Source organism: Antechinus flavipes, chromosome 6, assembly GCF_016432865.1.
Source record: "Antechinus flavipes isolate AdamAnt ecotype Samford, QLD, Australia chromosome 6, AdamAnt_v2, whole genome shotgun sequence".
Classification (NCBI taxonomy): domain Eukaryota; kingdom Metazoa; phylum Chordata; class Mammalia; order Dasyuromorphia; family Dasyuridae; genus Antechinus; species Antechinus flavipes.
This window is the reverse complement of record NC_067403.1, coordinates 227,642,030-227,660,455: the sequence shown is the minus strand read 5'-3', so window position 1 is coordinate 227,660,455 and position 18,426 is coordinate 227,642,030. Positions and strand designations below refer to the sequence as shown.

At 35.1% G+C, this 18,426-nt stretch overlaps 1 protein-coding gene across 6 annotated transcripts in view; it reads right to left on the bottom strand.

Moving 5' to 3' along the window:
- Window positions 1-299: 299 nt before the first annotated feature.
- HIPK3 (homeodomain interacting protein kinase 3) overlaps window positions 300-18,426 on the bottom strand; it is a 92,400-nt gene continuing 74,273 nt past the window's right edge. For 3 of the 6 annotated variants that reach the window (XM_051966387.1, XM_051966389.1, XM_051966388.1), the window contains exons 9-17: window positions 10,622-10,743; window positions 10,288-10,415; window positions 10,039-10,200; window positions 9,831-9,893; window positions 9,257-9,550; window positions 7,995-8,135; window positions 7,087-7,322; window positions 6,695-6,822; window positions 300-4,265 (exon numbers count right to left, since the gene is read on the bottom strand). In XM_051966387.1, coding sequence (XP_051822347.1) covers window positions 3,789-4,265; window positions 6,695-6,822; window positions 7,087-7,322; window positions 7,995-8,135; window positions 9,257-9,550; window positions 9,831-9,893; window positions 10,039-10,200; window positions 10,288-10,415; window positions 10,622-10,743 — 1,751 coding nt within the window. In that variant the 3' untranslated portion in view covers window positions 300-3,788. The remainder of the gene's footprint in view (window positions 4,266-6,694; window positions 6,823-7,086; window positions 7,323-7,994; window positions 8,136-9,256; window positions 9,551-9,830; window positions 9,894-10,038; window positions 10,201-10,287; window positions 10,416-10,621; window positions 10,744-18,426) is intronic. The other 3 variants (XM_051966390.1, XM_051966391.1, XM_051966392.1) reach the window with 3 other exon arrangements.

The window sequence follows — 18,426 nt, the reverse complement described above, 5'->3', positions numbered from 1 at the left end:
TCATTACAATAAATTGAAAACTATTCACTGATTATATGGATCAGACAAGTGATTTCTTCTACAATCCCAGAAAAATTTAAAAAAAAAAAAAAAAAGAACAAGTTGAAATATTCCTGGACCTCAATTCCATAGCAGTTTTTAGCAATGCCTTGGCACCAAGAAAACTTCACAAACCTGATTCTCCCTATAGGATTGGTACCAAATTACCAAACAAATCTGTGATTGCCTTAAAGGGAATAATCCCTCATTTAAGTATCTAAGCATTATTTTTGTTGGCGGAAATAAAAGTCGGCCCCATGTTTGCTGCGATGTATGTTTTAATTCAAAGTGAGTCTTGACAGTGATACACCAGAAATTCTTATTTTTGACACTCACCAAAATAGTCACTTGGAAAACCCGCTTTTTGTGACAAAGTACAGAAGGCTTGGTCACACTGAAATCACTGAGAACTAGAGAGAAATACTATCGCAAACTCTAAGACACATTACAGCCATAAAAATTTTTTTCCCAGTCCTTATTGTAATATTGCACAGTGCAACTGCTACATGACAAACTAGTGTAGCATAGAAATAAATTGTTACACAGGTAACAGTTAAAATTCAGTAATCAAGTCTACATCATTGGGCTTATTCAAATAATATCTTCCTACACCTTGCAGTGTGATTTAACTTTTACATAACAAAAATCAAGTTAAAATTAGCAGTAGAAATTTAAAACATTAAAATCAAAAGATTTAGCTGATACAGTAGCATATTTGATTAAACACCCTGAAAGATAAAAATTGATCAGGCATTTTTATAAAAATAATTTGCAAATTAAAAATAGTATGCAAATATGCAACTCTGTAGTCATGCAGTGTTTTATTTAAAAAGGCATTAAAACCAACAAAGAAAATGTTTATAAATGGTTTTAAAGAAGGGTAATATTTTTTCAGAAGTTTTTTTTTTAAAAAAATCCATTTGTTTAATTTAGATGAAAGAATTTCCAAAGATTTTTGCATTTCTTTAAAATGCAAAAGATTTCCATGATTACATTCCATAAAGAGTAGCATATTTAACTGGGGGAAATCTATAACAAATGTTATTGTATTATAAGACAACATTAAGGTTTTGAGTTTACTTGTCAATGTAACGCCATCACAGCCTTACTACTTAAAAACACAGAAAAAACAAAATACATCAGAGCAATGAAAGTTGCATGGCCCCAAACAAAAAGAAAACAGTTACTGTTGGTGTCCCAACACAACCATTGCCAGCAATGGATTTTGCATTGAGAAATCTGATTCCCAGGACCAAGCAGCTGAAATCAACAATCTGCTGAATCATATAAATAAAATAAGACTGTGAAGGTATATGACAAGTTCATTTAAATATTTTCTTGACTCCATAAATTTATGCTTGTTTACAAGTGTAAATTATATTTAAATTCATCTCAGGCTACTCATTTTCCAATGTTTGTTTTATATACAATTATCTTTGTATAAAATGCATAGAGTTAGTTGATTACTAAAAACACTGAAATTTGTGGGAAAAATTAGGCTCCTTCATTTTCAGTGTATCTAAAAATGTACTGCTGGTATTATTTTGTGATCTAATACTGTTGTTTGTTTTTGTTTAAAAATCAATTTTAGGCACATTTATTTCACCTAAATATTTATTAAATAAAACACTGCTTGTGTTAATGGAGTAAAGAAAAATATATCCCTTATTAGCTTACTGACAATTCGGTAAGACAGCTGTACTAGTGGTATGAAATTCATTCATTTAAAGAAATGCTCTAATTTCAAAACATTTGGGGAGTTTAAACTCAAATGCTTTGTTTGCACTGTTTATTCCAGTAAATGCTCTAAAGACTGTGTTCCAGATTTTGTTTCTTAAAAAGAAAGTTAAGTCAAGCCTGCAAGATACAGCTTCTCAAGTGTCTACGCAATGCCAGTATGAAAACGTAAAAATAATTAAGTTACATTGATATATTCCATTTATATGCAGCGATGAGCTCCAAAGTTAATGTTGATAAAATACTGATGCAAGTAACACACCCCAAAATAACATAGGCAATCATCTTCCATCATTTACAATACAGTAGTTACAATGACACGCCAAACAAGAAAGCAAAGTATAAATCAAAATCCCCACTTCTATTTCATTCAATCAGACTTATACAGAAATTAGAAAGCTAAACAAGAACTAGTTAATCATCTAATTTCACAGCTATCTGAAGTGGCAATCATTATATAGCAGCTTATCTATGATACATTCAAGATAAATGATACAATTTATTACTTGCCCATAAGCTAAAACACAGCCTCATTTTAATATCTTTCCCTAAATCCCATCTCTAAACTATGATATACTTGAGGTCTATGCAAAAAGTAGCTACCTTTTTATAGGAAATGGATGATTAAGTCTTTGGTGCTGCAAAAGCAACTTCATTTCAACAGAACCATACATAATCACACACACACACACACACAATCACACAACACACATAAGAAGAAAAAGAAACCCAAGACACACTTTGTGGGAAAAAAAAAAAAGCACATAAAATTTCTTGTCCCTGACGGAATGTATTAAATAAGCACACACCACCAACAGGCGAAAAACAAACACCATCGTGTAAAACGGTTAAAAGCTCTCACATGCATAAATGAAAGATTTCACACAAAGGACTCACATCTTTTCAAGCTTCAATAGTAAATATTCTGCTACTATTTATTAAATACTGCATGGTTTGCTCAAGCAAAGATGAAACCACATCATGAATCAACGAGCATTTTGTACTTTCTTTCCTTACCTAGTCCACATCACACCTACTGCACCTCTAAACATTTTAGGAAATCCACTTAGACTGAACCCTTCAAAATAAACTCCTGGATTGTACTGCAGTTCCACTAAGCGGTATAAAATGCTGAGTTGTGAGAGTTTACTTATCACCTATTCATAAGATACTGAATCAACTTTTCATAAGCATTACTAACTGCTTGCTTTTCTTGAAGCTAGATCATTAAAAAAAAAAAAAATTAGACAGCAGAATTTGGCCATAGCAAAACATGCTGCCCTCTTGATAAGGAAAAAATACCCACTACCAAAAACTATACCACACAAAACCAAAAATGAACATCACTCTATCAAAAAAATCAGCAGATCTGAATTTTAAGTGCTGCAGTCCTCAACATTTATATATATGCAGTAACATTAACAACCTCAAATATTTAAGGCACTATGTGTGGGAACGGTTTACAATGCAGCTGAGATTATTAGGACAACATTTAAGAGCAATGTCTAGGCAACATTTTGCCCATGCAAGACACATGCAAATGTGAGAACAATAGCTCGCCTTTTTAAGATAAGTGACCCAACATTTAAATACCAAGACATAGATAATAACACAAACAGTTTACTTGTACACTGTACGTCTGACACATGTGCATCTGTTGCTCTAAATCTGTACACTGAATGGCTTCCCAAATGTAGACGTGTCTTGCACTAATTAGAAGGCAATTTTATAAAAAATAATAGGAGCAAAACCAGACTTCAGCTCCCAAAAGTCACCTGTCTAAGTAACTATATAAGAGAACATGACCAAAGACAAGTTATACCAAATGTGCAAAACACATTAAAAGTGAGTTTTTTTTTTTTTTAAAGCTCAAAGTTGTTTAAATTGCACCCAAGTCTACATGATTCAAAAAATAATTTTCTTGTGCCATGGCTAATATTTATTAAATACCATGTTTTTGTTTTTAATCAAACATTTGCATCACTGAACTTCAATATACTGTATTTGAGTTCTCACATATATGGATATTGGCTAAGTTTTGTTGGACTCAATGGAAATCCAGTGTAAGTAGGTGATGCTGCAATGTAAGAATGTGGTGGAAATATTGGTTTGTATTGAGTCTGATGAATAGTTGGGGAAGGTAGCAGACGGGGATTTATTCCCACTGGGACTTGGTGAACTAGGCCATTGGGATGAGAAATACTGTAGGTGGGATGCTGTAATATGGGTCTTGAGGTACATGGAGAGGCTAAGAGGTGGGTCACTGGCGCAGCAGTAGCAAGGGGTGCAGTCGGTGGGTACGGAAGAAGAGCCGGCTGCCCTGTGCGAGGCGTAGTTCCAGCCAGAGGAGCACGAACTACCGAGTGATTCGGACTCCCCTGGGACAGGGCAAAAGGGTGGCTGCTGACAGTAGCGGGGACATAAGCTTGCTGTCTCCGATGTCCGTAGTTTCCATTCCACTCCTGATGCCCAGATCCAAAGTGCTGAACCTGTCCACCAAGGGAAAAAAATGTTATAAAAGTAAAATTAAATTTTAGGAAGGTGGCAAAATTAAGGTAGATCTCTGTGGATAGCTAACACATTACAACCCCTCTATACCTAAATGAGACAGTACTTATCAGCCAAAGTTGCCAATCAAGAGGGAAAAAAATCATTCCCTGGTGGTTCACCTGGTCAACTAATTGTCTCCCAAGTTAATTAGGTGAGCCCTTGCATGTAAAATACACATCCATTACTAGGTCTCTACAGGAAGGCTTTAGAGCCTCATGGAAGAGCCTGGGCTCTACTGGCCCAGCCACAATGACACACTGCCCATGTGTGAAACACTGATTAAGCACAGGACATAGGATTTAGAGATCTAAGGGCTCCTTGGGAAATGATCTAGTTCACTTCCCCACATTATGAAGAAACTAAGGACTCTGAGGCCCAGAAGTCTCCTAGTTGTAATGGTTAGGGGCACTACCAATTCACAATATCCAATCTCAGCTCTCCACTGCATCAAGGTAGTCCTCCCCTTTGCCCTAAATGATAAGGAAAAAACACCCACTACCAAAAACTATACCACACAAAACTAAAACTGAATATCATTCTATCAAAAAAATCTGAATTTTACTCCCCACAAAAACTATTTTAATTCTCTTTAGCCTCACCCCTTTCATCTGAGGGCCTTGCACCTTACTTTACTGAAGCAGGGGAGAGGGGGGAGTGAAACAGACCATTCATTTTGAATTCATTCTTTTCCCACTTTCCTCCTCCCATTCTCTCTTTTTCCCAGACTGTGACAGAGGTTTTGCTTTTTCCTGTCAAGCCAACTCCTCATTTGCACACAGCTCTTGTCCTCTCCTGTCTTCTCCAAAAGATTGCATCTTCAATCATGTGCATTTCCTCAAATCTTCAGTCTCTTCCTTACAACTGTTTCCAGTCCTGCTCCCTCAGACATGTTCTATCCTCCTCAATCCACAAAAAAATCTGTATCTATCCTACCATCTTCTCAAACCACCATCCTAAAAATTTCCTCCCTTTCTAAGCCAAATTCCTATCTTCTCCATTTCTCCTTTCCCTCCTCAAAACTCTGTAAACTGGCTTCTGGCCTCATCTCTCAAGCAAAACAGTTCTCTCCAAAGTGACTCATGGTCTTAATGGTCTTTTCTTAGTGCTAGTTCTACTGTGAGTACATTTGCTACATTTGAAACTGTGGACCACTGATTTCTCCTGAGCATTCTCCATCCGGATCTTTGGGTACAGCAGTTCTCCTCTGTTGACCAACCCTTCTCCACCATGGCCAGCTTATCACCCATAACTACAGGTATTCCCTAAGTTTCTGTCCCAAATCCTCAGATCCATAAAGTTGGTAATTATTCTGGACCTCTCATTCTCATTCACCCCATATATCTACTTATTTGCATCTCTCACATCCACTTCCTTTCCCCCTATTCACACAGATACCACTTTGCTTTAGATGCTCACTACCTGTTGCCTAAATTATTGCAACAATCTCTTACTTGACACCCTTACCTCAAATCTTTCCTCTTGTCTTTTCTCCACACTGCCACCAAAGCATAGATACAACCATGTTCTCACTCTACAAATGGTATCCTACTGCACTTAGACAATTTTTTCTATTTCGTCCAACACAATATGGATCCAAACTCTCTCAACTTGCTAAACATTACTTCCCCATCCCCTGATTCTCTGCTCATCTCTGTCTCATCCATGATGCTCAAGGCTTTGTCTTCATGCCTGGAAGGGCCCTCTTACAAGTTCTTCTCTTCCTCCCTGCCTGCTCAGGCACCATCTTCTGAATGAAGCCTTTCTGACCTTCCCAAATGCTAGTCCTCTTCCTCCCAAACTGTCTTGTCTTTAATTGCTTTGAATATATTTGTCTTTATTCACTTTATATTTTGGCTATAGAAATGTGGTTTTTATGTATACTTCTCATCTTTCCAAAAGTAGAACTGATTTCATTTTTTATCTTATATCCCTATTGTCCAGCAAAATTCCTAGTATAAAAGTGCTTAATAAATGGAATGACTGTCACCTAAGTGTGACCAGAAATACCTTCCATCAAACCACAAAAAAAAAAATCCTGATTTATACATACATTAAAAATATTTTTTTTTAAATGCTTAAACAGAAGAACAAATTAAACACTGTAATTAAGCACTGGAAGAACCTATAATAAGTGAATCGGAACAAGAAAATAAAATAATCTGATGATCTAAAAACCAGAACTTTTTACAGAAGTATTCATCTCTAACAATCTTTAATTTAATATTCAAATGATTGTGTCTATCATACTTAAGGAAAAGGGTGAGGGAAAACTATCAATACACTAAACATTTCTAGGGCCTCTGTACAAAGTAAGACATAGCTTATAAATTACAAACACAGTAACAAAAGAGTTCATAAATAAACAAACCTGACTAAAATTCAAATGTTGCTGCTGGGATGCTGTTGTCAATTTTTGCTGACGGTTATTTATAGTAGAAGGCTGGTTTAATCTTCCAGGGGCAGATCGACCTTTTCCTAATGGCTGACATATGGAATCTGGCAATAGAGAAAACAATGTACAGTTGTTGCATTTCCTCAATGGCCTTTAGATTTCTTGATATTCTGCATAGTTACCCAAAATCTTAAAAATAAGAAAGAAAAGGGAGTTTATGGGCATAATTTTAAAGACCCAACAACACTTTAGGAAACTAGTGGAAAGAAATATGCATTACTAATAAGACACTTCTAGAAAGAATTTTTTTAAGTCCTTTTAAAAAGGACAAATGAGAAAGGTCAGGAAGAGAGAAGAGCCTTATTTACCTGTATTAGCCATATGCTCATCTGAGTCAAGTCTATTTTCTAGTCTCACTGGAGGTACCACCACAGTGCAGACTGTTGGTTTGGTTTCTGTGTCAACAGCAGCTAATGACTCTGAAATTTGAGGGGAGTCTTCTACAAAGCTGCTGCTTACAAATGGGCTATCATGTCCTGAAGAGTCTGAGGTTGGGGATCCATCCACTGTATCACAGCCACTCTCCTGTTCATCATCTGACATACTAAAACAAAAGGCATTTTTTATGACAATATTTTCTGTAATATTAAGCAATAAGTATAGCCAACATGAAACCTAGGCACCAATTTGCACACTGAATCCCAAACAATTTAAGTCAGGATATGAGATAGATTTTCATATTTATCATATGCTAAATTTCTTTACAGTATTTCTATTGTAGATCCTTATCAAACAGCTGAATCGATTAAATGTCTAGTTTTCCCACAGTTTTCCTCCCTTAAAAAAGATTACCATTCACAATTCTTTGCCTTTCCATAAAATCTAGAAGATTTCATTGGCTATGTGAGCTATGCCTTCAATGACACCAATAGAAATCATGGGACAATGAATAACTAATGAGTTAAAATTAGAATGGCATTTTTTTTAGAATCGGCCATAACCATTTTCCAATTACTAGAGTATATCATACATAGTGTCCCTGTATAATTTAGTTTTAAAGTGAAAGCTAGGGAAAGTGCTATAACTTTACTGGAAAGAAGTTGTCAGTACAATAATAAAAAGCCAACTTGCTGCAGAATCCCCCCCATTCACGATCCACCATTTGGGCTCATTTCAACAAAAAGCATCCCTTGCACTTCCCAAGTCTCAAGATTTACTAAAATTTATTTTTAAGGGGCATGACCAAGGTATGGTCCTTCTGCTGAGCTTCCTTTACCTGTTCGGTCTCTTGCCAGGAGATGGGCTGGACTGTTCAGAGGAACTGGTGCTTAAGGTGCTATCAGGGCTGCTTAACGAACACATGCGATCAATATTCAAAGTGCTCTGACAAGCTTCGCAATCTAGACTACCTTTACAGCTGAAACAGAAAGAACATAGGTCAAAAAGACTGAAAATAAAGGCTGTTTATTAAAATTACACAGCTGGAAATACAGGCAGCTACTCAAGCACAGTGATCTTTGAAGAATCCTGAAATGCTACACTCTTCCTCTTAAAGCTTTCTTTTTTTTTTTTTAAATTTTTTTATTTAATAATTACATTATATTGACACTCGTTTCTGTTCCGATTTTTTTTTCCCCTCCTTCCCTCCACCCCCTCCCCTAGATGGCAAGCAGTCTTTTATATGTTGGATATGTTGCAGTATATCCTAGATACAATATATGTTTGCAGAACCAAACAGTTCTCTTGTTGTGTCCTCTTAAAGCTTTCTACTATCTTTCCACTTTTGAAGACCCCAGTCCTTCCATATGAAGAATTTTTAACATTAATAAACAGCAAAGAGGCATTATGGAAGAGTGAACAGAGAATTAGCCTCAATCATGAAGACTTGGGTTCAAGCCTGCTGGTAACACATGTTGGCTGTGTGACTCTGATCAAATCAATTATCATCAGATTCCTCAGAAAACTTCTTAACTATAAACTGCAGCAAAGGTATTGAGAGGTATTGATAGAAGTAGTTTCCTCATTAGGAGTTCCCTCATCAACAAAATCTCAGACTTAAATCTTTAATAAAGAAGCAAAGAATTTCAAAAGACTAACTTTACAATTAAGTTTTTTCATTAGTTCTAAAATAATGAAATCCGGATCTAGAGAGAAGGAGCAAAGTCAGAGTCCCACAAGTGATATGTATCTAACCCAAAGATCCTGTCAGACAAGGACTAACACTGAAACAAAATAATTAACTTGCCCCCCTACACTAAAGGGCACCATTCTATTTAAAGAAATATCCTACAGATATACTGCAACATATTTAACATGTATAGGACTGTTTGCCATCTAGGGGAGAGGGTGGAGGGAGGGGAAAAATCGGAACAGAAGTGAGTGCAAGGGATAATGTTGTTAAAAAAATTACCCTGGCATGGATTCTGTCAATATAAAGTTATTATAAAATAAAATAAAATATTAAAAAAACAAAAACAAAACAAAAAAAAAGAAATATCCTACAGAACAATAAAAATAATATTCTTTTGGAACACTTACTTTCTGACTGAATGACTTTGTGCGGTGTCTTCCTCATCTGTGTCACTACTAATAGTGATCACACTCACTACAGGACTTGGGGTATCTGTAATGAGGATAGCTTCCCGCTGCTTGTCTGAAGTTGATGAATCAGGTTCCTCCCTGACTGATGCTTTGCAACAATTTCTTTCTTCTTCTGAATTATGATTGTCCTGTGTTTCTGTGCAACTTACTCGCTCAACTGCTTTCATATTTATTATCTTTGGAGAACTAAATGCTGAATTGGGAATATTGGTATTCTGCAAAGAATTACTCCTGTAAAAAAATTAATTGTTATTCATTTCTATAGAGACTCATTTAAGAGACATTTTAAAAATAATAAACAAAATACAGAATCATGCATATGATACACATTCACATACAGAGTTTAAGTCTCCACACAAATATAAAACATAATCATTAGCTACAAATAACAAGATAAAATATACTCATGCTCAAATCAAAAGGCCATTTTTGTAGATATATTTGTAGATACTCTAAGTTACTAATGTCATAGGCAAATAATAGATCAAAAGTGCAATAAAAACAATCTTACCAAGTGAAAGCATTTATTTCCTCTCTTCCTGGCTCCCATTCCATTAGTTTTACCAAAATACCTCTGAGAAATTAAGAAGGGAGCTGGCTTAGTGTTTGTTTTTAAACAAACAAGATTATTTCTAATACAACACAAGTGGCCCTTTGTGCACATGCAAAATTTATTCCCAAAACGATTAACCACCAACCCACCAATACTAAATACCAACCTGTTCTGACAGAGTTTATTTTTCTTTGTCGAAGCAGGCTGAGGCCAGACAACATGTGCGATGCCCACACTGATTGGCTGTGGTGCCGAAAGAGTTATCTGATTGGCTAAAATGGGTTGAGGGATCACTGAATTATAATGATTGCTGTGTGAAATCATTTTCCTAGGGAAAAAATTTAGAAATATTAAATAATTTCTGAAGAAAAATCAATTTTGAAAGTTTTGCAAAAATCTATCTCTTTTAACTTACCCCCAGTCTCCAAGTCTTTGTGGACCTGCCACAGTTTCAGAAGTCAGTGCCACAGTAGAAGGGCCTACAGGTGTTACTTGCTGCCAGGGGGGTACCAGGATCTGCTGAGTTCGATTAGACCAAGTCTGCTGAATAAATAACCATTCATGAAGCAATAAATAATCCTTTCCAGAAACTTAAAACCTTAAGAAAAAACTAATAACATACAAATGTCAAAATCCAATCATTTACAGAAGTATTCAATCACCATAAACACTAGTTTCCACAGTTTTCACAATTATAGGGCTAGTAGGAAAGGAAAAGCAAATACATTTAAAATGCAAAACTGACCAACCTGAGAAAGTACACCGGGTCGAATCTGTATTGGTTGAATGGCTGGGGCCTGAGTCACCAGTGGAACGGCATTATCTACCCTTACTGAATAACTGCCAGCTTTAGTAGGGTTTGCAGAAATACCTGTGAAAGAGAAAGTTTTCATAAGAACTTATGCTTATAAGAATTCATGAAGAAAAGTGAAAGCATTTTTAAAATAACAAATAAATTCAATTGGATGGGATTAATAACCATCATGGTAAGTTCTCTGCACACAAGCTTTTCATACCATACACAAATGCAATTTGTTAGAAAAGAGGTGTCCACTTATTCAAGCACATGATTACCAATTTCTGTTTCAAACTATCTCTGTAGTTAAAAATATATATTACAAAAAAAAATTTCATTTTCAATGCTCAAAAGTTTATCATTTCCACTAAAAATTAGCTATTAAGATTGCTGCCTTTCTCCTCCTTTCCCCCCAATAAAGAGTCTTAAGAAGGATCTGACACACTGGATAGATCTTCTCTGGTTCAACTGGGGAAAATATGGGCAAAAATCAAAAAGGACGAGAATAATGGTTATGATTTCCAATAGCAGAGGAAGTATCCATACCAGCTAAGATCATAGAATTACTGAAATACTGAAGCATTGCAACTTAATTTTCCTTTCCCCATTCACGTGATAATCACGTGAGTGGAAGATTTTTCTGTCTCAATAAAACACCAAATGCCCTTTTTTCAAAACAAACAAACAAACAAAAACATATATTTAGTTGTACTTTCTTACTATTTTATCTTTAAAATTGTGACATCAGGATCTTCTTGGTAATGTCTTATGTAGCATTCTGGTTTGTTTGTTTTTTAATTTAATGTAAGGTCAACAGAAAAGCATGTGAGTAAAGTGAGAAATATGTTTTACCAGAATACTCAAAAGATCCTGTCTGATTATATGCCTCCCTTATTTTCTTTTTCCTCTTGAAAAAGATCTCTAACAAAAGTTTCCTTTAAGACATTTGAAAAATGACAGGAAAACAAGAAATGACTTTTTCTACTGCTTTTCACATAAAATTGGGTTTGTAGCCAATATATCCTAATCTACTAAGAAAAGAAGAAACACTGAAAGGTCAATGATGAAAAGTGTCACCTCTTCTCTAATCAAAATGAAAATGAGGTGGCTAGGTTACTAGTAAGCTAGACTAGAAAGTAAAGCTAGTTTAAAGCATTAAAGTATCTAAGAAATCAACAGATCACAAATCAGTAATGAGAAGGAATTTTCTCTTAAAAAACAAAAACAAATTTCTTTAGCAAACAGGTACATGCATGACAACCAACAAGAATCAAAGATCTAAATAAAGACACTAAAATTAATCCACCAAACAATAATTATTGTTAATATTTTAAACACAGCAAATCATTTTGTAAATATTAAACCTCAAAACAACTCTATGTGACAAACGAGTAACAAAATCTCCAATTTACAGCTATAAGAGACCTTTAGTTACATTTCCAAAGATTGCACAAGAGAATAAACACTTCTCTAGACCTCCAGTCCACTACATAAGTTACTTTCCATATGGACTAGGAACAAGCACATTTCAAATACAACCAATTCCTGGAAGCAACTTATCATGTGATTTTCTGGACAGTCTAGATAGCCAAAAAAAATTTTTTTCCCTTTGCTGTTAAAGTGTAATCTTGATAATATTATTGCACAAAGAAATCACAAATGGTGATCTAAGAAGCACATTAACATTATGTGTTCCCTTGTGTATTTTCTTCCCAGTCCTCTGAACTATGGCTTGAGAATATTTTGCCTCTGTACAACTACTAAGGACTCTGTAAGTATCTCATAAGTAGGTGTGAATTATTTCAAGAAAAATCTATAGATTTTTACTGATCTTCTTACCCCTTCCAAAAAGCATGTCTTGATCAGCAAATTCTCCAAGAAATGGAATATAAGCACACCCAGGCACAGTAGGTACATTGCAGCAATGAATAATCTCTTCAGAGAAAAAAGCAGAATTCACTTTGATAAGAGTAATAGGGCAGAGCCAATTATTCTCAAACCCACCATATCAAAATCACCAAATCCTAAACTTCTTTCCAAAATTTATTACCCACAAAAGTCTTCTTTTATCAAGGTCACTATAAAGTCTGACTTTCTAACAATGGGCAAAAATTCAATTTACTACAAATCCTTTCTACTGGTTAATTAGATTTTCCTTAATAAATACTTAGAAAGCATAATCAGTGCTATGGTATTAAGAGTTCTGCTATAATGTATTTAAATATCTCACAAATGATGATTCATAATAAGTTACTTTTCACAAACAACTACAAACATTTATATAAGGAACATGCTCTGAATTCAGGTAGATTGTTAAGATACTAAAAGTTACTTGTCACTAAGCAGTAAAATATTCCTCAGTCTGATGTCTAACAATATTCAATATTAAATAACCAACTGTGTCATTAATTAAAGATCTCATCATCTGTTCATCAAAACCTAACTAATTTCCACACTTTCCTATTTCTGCTGAGGGACTCCCAGTCTTCTAGTAATCTAAATTCTTAACCTTGGAGTTATCCCTAACATTTCACTTACCCCATGTCTTGTCAGTTGTCATGTCTTCTCAATTCTACTTCTATAACATCTGTTGAAGGTGTCTCTTTCTCTCTCCTCCACCCCATCCCTCCCCTCCAGTCACCTTCCCCTTCACATTTGAAGCCCATCACATCTCTAGTGTATGGTACTGCCAGACTTGTAAATGAACTTCCTACTAAGTTCTACTCATAGATTGTGAACTGGAAAGAACCTCAGACTCTTTTTAGGCCAATAACTCCTTTTAGTTCCTTAACTTATTTTTTTTCATTTGCAATTTTTTTCCTCCTTTCCACCTTATCTCTTTTAAAGAAAAAAGTCTTTTGTAACACATATGCAGAGTTGATAAAAAAAAAAATCCCCAAATTTGATTGTGTCAAAAATCTCATTCTGCTTTGAGAAACCTTAATCTCCATTATTAAAAGGCAACTAGATACAAACTTATAGGATCAGTATTGGTCATTGCATTGATAAGGTTCTCAAGTCTTTCCACGTTGTTGTTAGGATGTTTGTGTTGTCACTGTATAAACTGTTTTCCTGGGTTTGCTTATTTTACTCCATATTAATTGATACAGGTCTCCTCAGTTTTTTTCACTATTTTTTTCCCACGCCATTCATACATCATGATTTGTTTAGCCATTTCTCAAATCAGATGGGCACCCCTCTCCCTGCTTTAGTTTCCATTTCTTTGCCAATACAATAAGAGGCAGCTTTTTTGAGGGGAAGGTAGTGCATATGGCTCTTTTCCCTCTTTCTTTGATTTCTTTGGTTTATAGGACTAATAACAATATTGCTGGGCAAAAAAGTATGCACACTTGAGTAACTCTGATCATTATTCCATACTGCTGTCCAGTACAGTTGGACAATTCATATGCCTTCCAACAGTGCATCAATAAGTACATTTTCCAATTGCCTCTTCATTATCTGTCATTTTCCTTTTTTATCAGCTTCAGCAACCCAATGGGTATGAGGTACATTAAACTTGCTTTAATTTGCATTTATTTAGATTTAGAATTTCTTTTCACGTAATTGTTGACAGCTTCAAGATGATACAAACAAGGCCGAGGAGAGGTTAAGTGAGTTGATTAAGGCCATAATACTCTACATCTAGAGTGAGAAACAATCTCAGAAGCCACCAAATCCAACCCTATCCTTTTAATGGATAAGAAAACTAAGGAAGAAAGGTTGCATGTCCTACCCAGAGCCAACCAGGTATTGTCAGAGATTTTAGCTGAACTCTAGTCTTCTGGCATGAGAGTCAATGCTCTTTCCATTTGATAACATTAGGTACGTGTTGTTCCTTTCCTTTTCCATTCCATCCTCCATTCCAGAAACTAAACTGCTATTCTGAAAACTTAGGCCTGGCCTTGTCAGCTCTGCTTGGACTCCTTATGGTCTCTAAGACACAACAAACACATGGTTGTCTGCTTGTCACTTAACACATTTTAGTACCTGATTCTAGTCAATCTTTGCAGACTTATCTTGGCTTTTTGCCCTTACTCCTTAAGTTGGAGTTAAACTGGCCTCCTGACTGCAATCTGGACCTGACATTATCTCTCACCTCCCTCTACTTCTTTATCCAGATTTCTCATCTGAACTCCTACCTCAGAGACATCTTTCCTGGTTCTCTTCATTATTACAACTCCCCCAGTCTCAAAAATCACCCTATACTTAGTATCTGCATTCCAGCTACTTCTTCCTAGAAAAACAGTAGCTCTGATGTTCAGAGCTACTTTGTTTCTGACAGTCTAGCACATAGTATATATTTGTTAAATATTTGTTGAAATGAATTGCCCTAACTATGCTATAGAGTAAAAGAATAATTCAGGTTCAATGGGGAAAAAAAAGTTCAAAAAATTGTCCAAAGGACACTGTAATAGCAGCCACCTGTTAGTGGCTGCTGGGGATTTAATTCTGACCAGAAGAATAGATCCCTTCTGTGAGAGGATGATAACGATACAAGAAGACTGAGAGGCAGGTGCATTCTCTGACCTCCCTTCTCTTCCCTCTTGCTTCCAATTCATTTCATTTCCAATTTATTTCATTCCCAATTCACAAGCAACATCAGTGTCAGAAAAGGCTGATTTGCATTTCCTTCAAGTGTGCTGTGACTCACAGCTATAGGGGCTTTCGGAGAACCAACTGGCCCCTTAATGGTACAGTCCTCTTTAACCCTTTGCAAGCTTTCTGGGTTTTACACTTAGGCGTGGTCCTCAACAAGACATATTCAGAAGGGACTTTTTTTTTTCTTTGCCTTTTTTTGCATCCTCAGCACTTAGCAGAGGCTGGCAGCTAGTAAGGGCTGTTGAAGGAGTGTAATTGTAACCCAACTATTCCTACTTTTTTCAATGGTCAACTTCAAATGTTTTCACCACTTAACCCCAAAAAGAGAAAGCCATTTCTAGCTAATGGTAATCACATTTAACATTTGCATACTGTCAATAAGAAGTTATCATTATTTTTTTTTAAATTTGCACAGCACTTTAAAGTTAGCAAAACTATACATTTATTATAAAGTTCTAGATAATAATGCTGGCTATTATTATCTAGTCCTAAAATGTAGAAGCCCTCGTGTTGGGAAAGAGCCTATTTATTAATCCAGACGTCCTTACAAGCCTTTTCCCCCTACAACCTCTGTCTGTCCTTTAAGTAAACCCAGGGGTTAAGTTTTGTCATCCATTCTAATTCAAAAGAGTAGCTGTGCACCATTCAACTTATGAACAATCTCATTAATATCTAATAAAATCCCTTCTCCTTCCTCTGCCACCCACATTAAGCAACAATGACCTACATTTAATCACTTACAAACCACCCTAAAAGTTAAAGAGTACTTTGCCAGACATATTCCAAAAAAGTTCTATTACACATAATCTCTTGAATTAGGATAAGACAGTATTCTCTCTAAATTTCTCAAGTTTTTAAGGGAAAAGATGCACATGATTTTCTGCTCTGGTTTAATTAATATCTTAATTATTAAAAACATATATTAAAAACACAAAATACCAAGGACACAGAAACTGTAATATTATAATAAAACACCTTTGCAACAAAAAAGTAATCTATTTCTTGATTGAAAATAATAAAAAACAGAAAATGCTTTTTCACACAAACCATGTATGTCAATACATGAGTTTTGTGTCTTTTGAAAATAATCAAGATATGCTATGGGTCACACCATTCAAAGATGTTTTAAGACAGATTTTATACAAGTGTTTCATAGTCAAGAGGCAGCAGGGCTCATAGGTATAGCAAGCTAAACACAAAGCCAAAAAAAGATCCATCTTGAAGTCCCACTTTGGATACATAATGGCTATCATGACTGACCCCAAATAAACCACTTGGCTTCTCAGTGAGCTATTTAATTCTCTAACATTACAAGGTGCAGATGAAGAGAAATTCTAGAAGTTCTCTCACTTGGAATTCTGATTTCCATATCAATGAAATCAAACTTCCCATCCTTATGCCTTTCTCTATAATTAAGGATCTTTGAAATTACCAAGTCAGTCTAACTTGCTAATTTTAGAAAGGAATTCTGGAGGAAAACTAAGACCAAAATCTAAGCCTCCTGATTCTTGGTTCAGTGCTTTTTTTTTTTTCTCTACAGAATATCATATTAGAACTATGTACTAAATACTTACAAGGCACTCCATATTATTCTAAAATATAATAAAATAATCTGTAAGAATACTATCAAAAAAGTAGAACCTAACAACAGTAGAAACTTTTCCTGGATTCCCCTATACACGATATATAGTCTTCAAGTTTTCTGCTGTCATAAGTTGTCCAAACAATTTAAAGAGATCCAGTAGCTTGGGGGGTTGGGAGGTAGTCTAGAACCCACTCAGAATTCTATTATATTCCAAGGGACTGTAAGACACAACATTAAGTCTAAGAAACAATCTAGCCCAAAAGACCATCAAAAGAGAAGTAAATCTTGTGTCAGTGAGTTAAGAGGTTCCCAACAGCATTTTAAGGTACTTCTTCAAGACTCCCCAAAACTCTGGAATCACAAATATTGTACCACATTATATAGCCTAACTTCTAATAATACATAGAGAAAATGAAAAAACTTTAAACTTCGAGATAAAATTTATGTTGAAAGCATGAAAATATGTCAGGTTTTTCCTGGAACTTCAACTGCATTTGCTTAGAGTAATAACTTAAAAAGTGGACTCAAAACTTCCAATTTTAACTAATGAAGAATAAATTTTTCTTTATAAAGTCAGTATTTATCTAGACATCCAATAAGCTTAACTGCTTGAAGTTGAGAAATTATGGTTGAACTCTTATGCTCAGCTGGAAATGACGAAGAAAAATCAGATTTAAGATTATGTCTCATACCACGCATTGCCATAAATAATCTTTTTGCCACTTGGGATAAATTCAAGAGTATATAATGATGCACATTATGGATCACAAAACTAATGTTTTAACTTGGATTTTTAGGCAGACATTTCATATCTTAAGATGACATCATAAAACATTTTACAAATTGCAGTGCAGCACATGAAAATTTAGTATACTTCTTCAGAGTTATATGGAAATACAATTATGTCTAATCTGAACAAATATGTTCTATAATTTTACTAGTGGAAGGGCGCCTTTACTAGACCTTTGAACATATACTTCTATTTAATATAGTTAAAGCTGAAAAGCCAAAGAAAACTGACTTATGCAAGCATTAGGATTGGTTGGGTGGTCATTGTTCTTCATTCTTGAAGAGGATCAACCACACTGTTAGAGGAAAGGTGCAATATGTCTGACTGTGGCTGATCAGACCAATACAAGCTCAAAGGCTTCATAAAATTCTCCTCTCTACCACAAGTTGGGCACAAATAGTTCATATGAACATATAGAGTGGAGATGTCTCTAACTTTTGCCAATTTCTCATTTCTCAAGTACTAGGACACTTGGTGTTTAAAGTTGAACACTTTAGAACTGTTTTCTGGATAAAGTCAGTTAAAATAAAGTAATCTAGAAAGTTCTGAGCGTAAGATAAATCTATTCAAATCCTTACACTGAAATGCTTGTAATCTCAAATAATGTAATTCATCACACATTAATATGTATAGAAGAAGTACCAGTTAGAAAAATAATCTTCAATTAAAATTACTTCTTCTTTGCCTTTAAATATGAAAAGCCAATCAATTAGATTCATGTAAATGTAAAGAAGAACCAAAGGGAAAAATTATATTTTTCCATTACTAAGTAATTACATGGCTA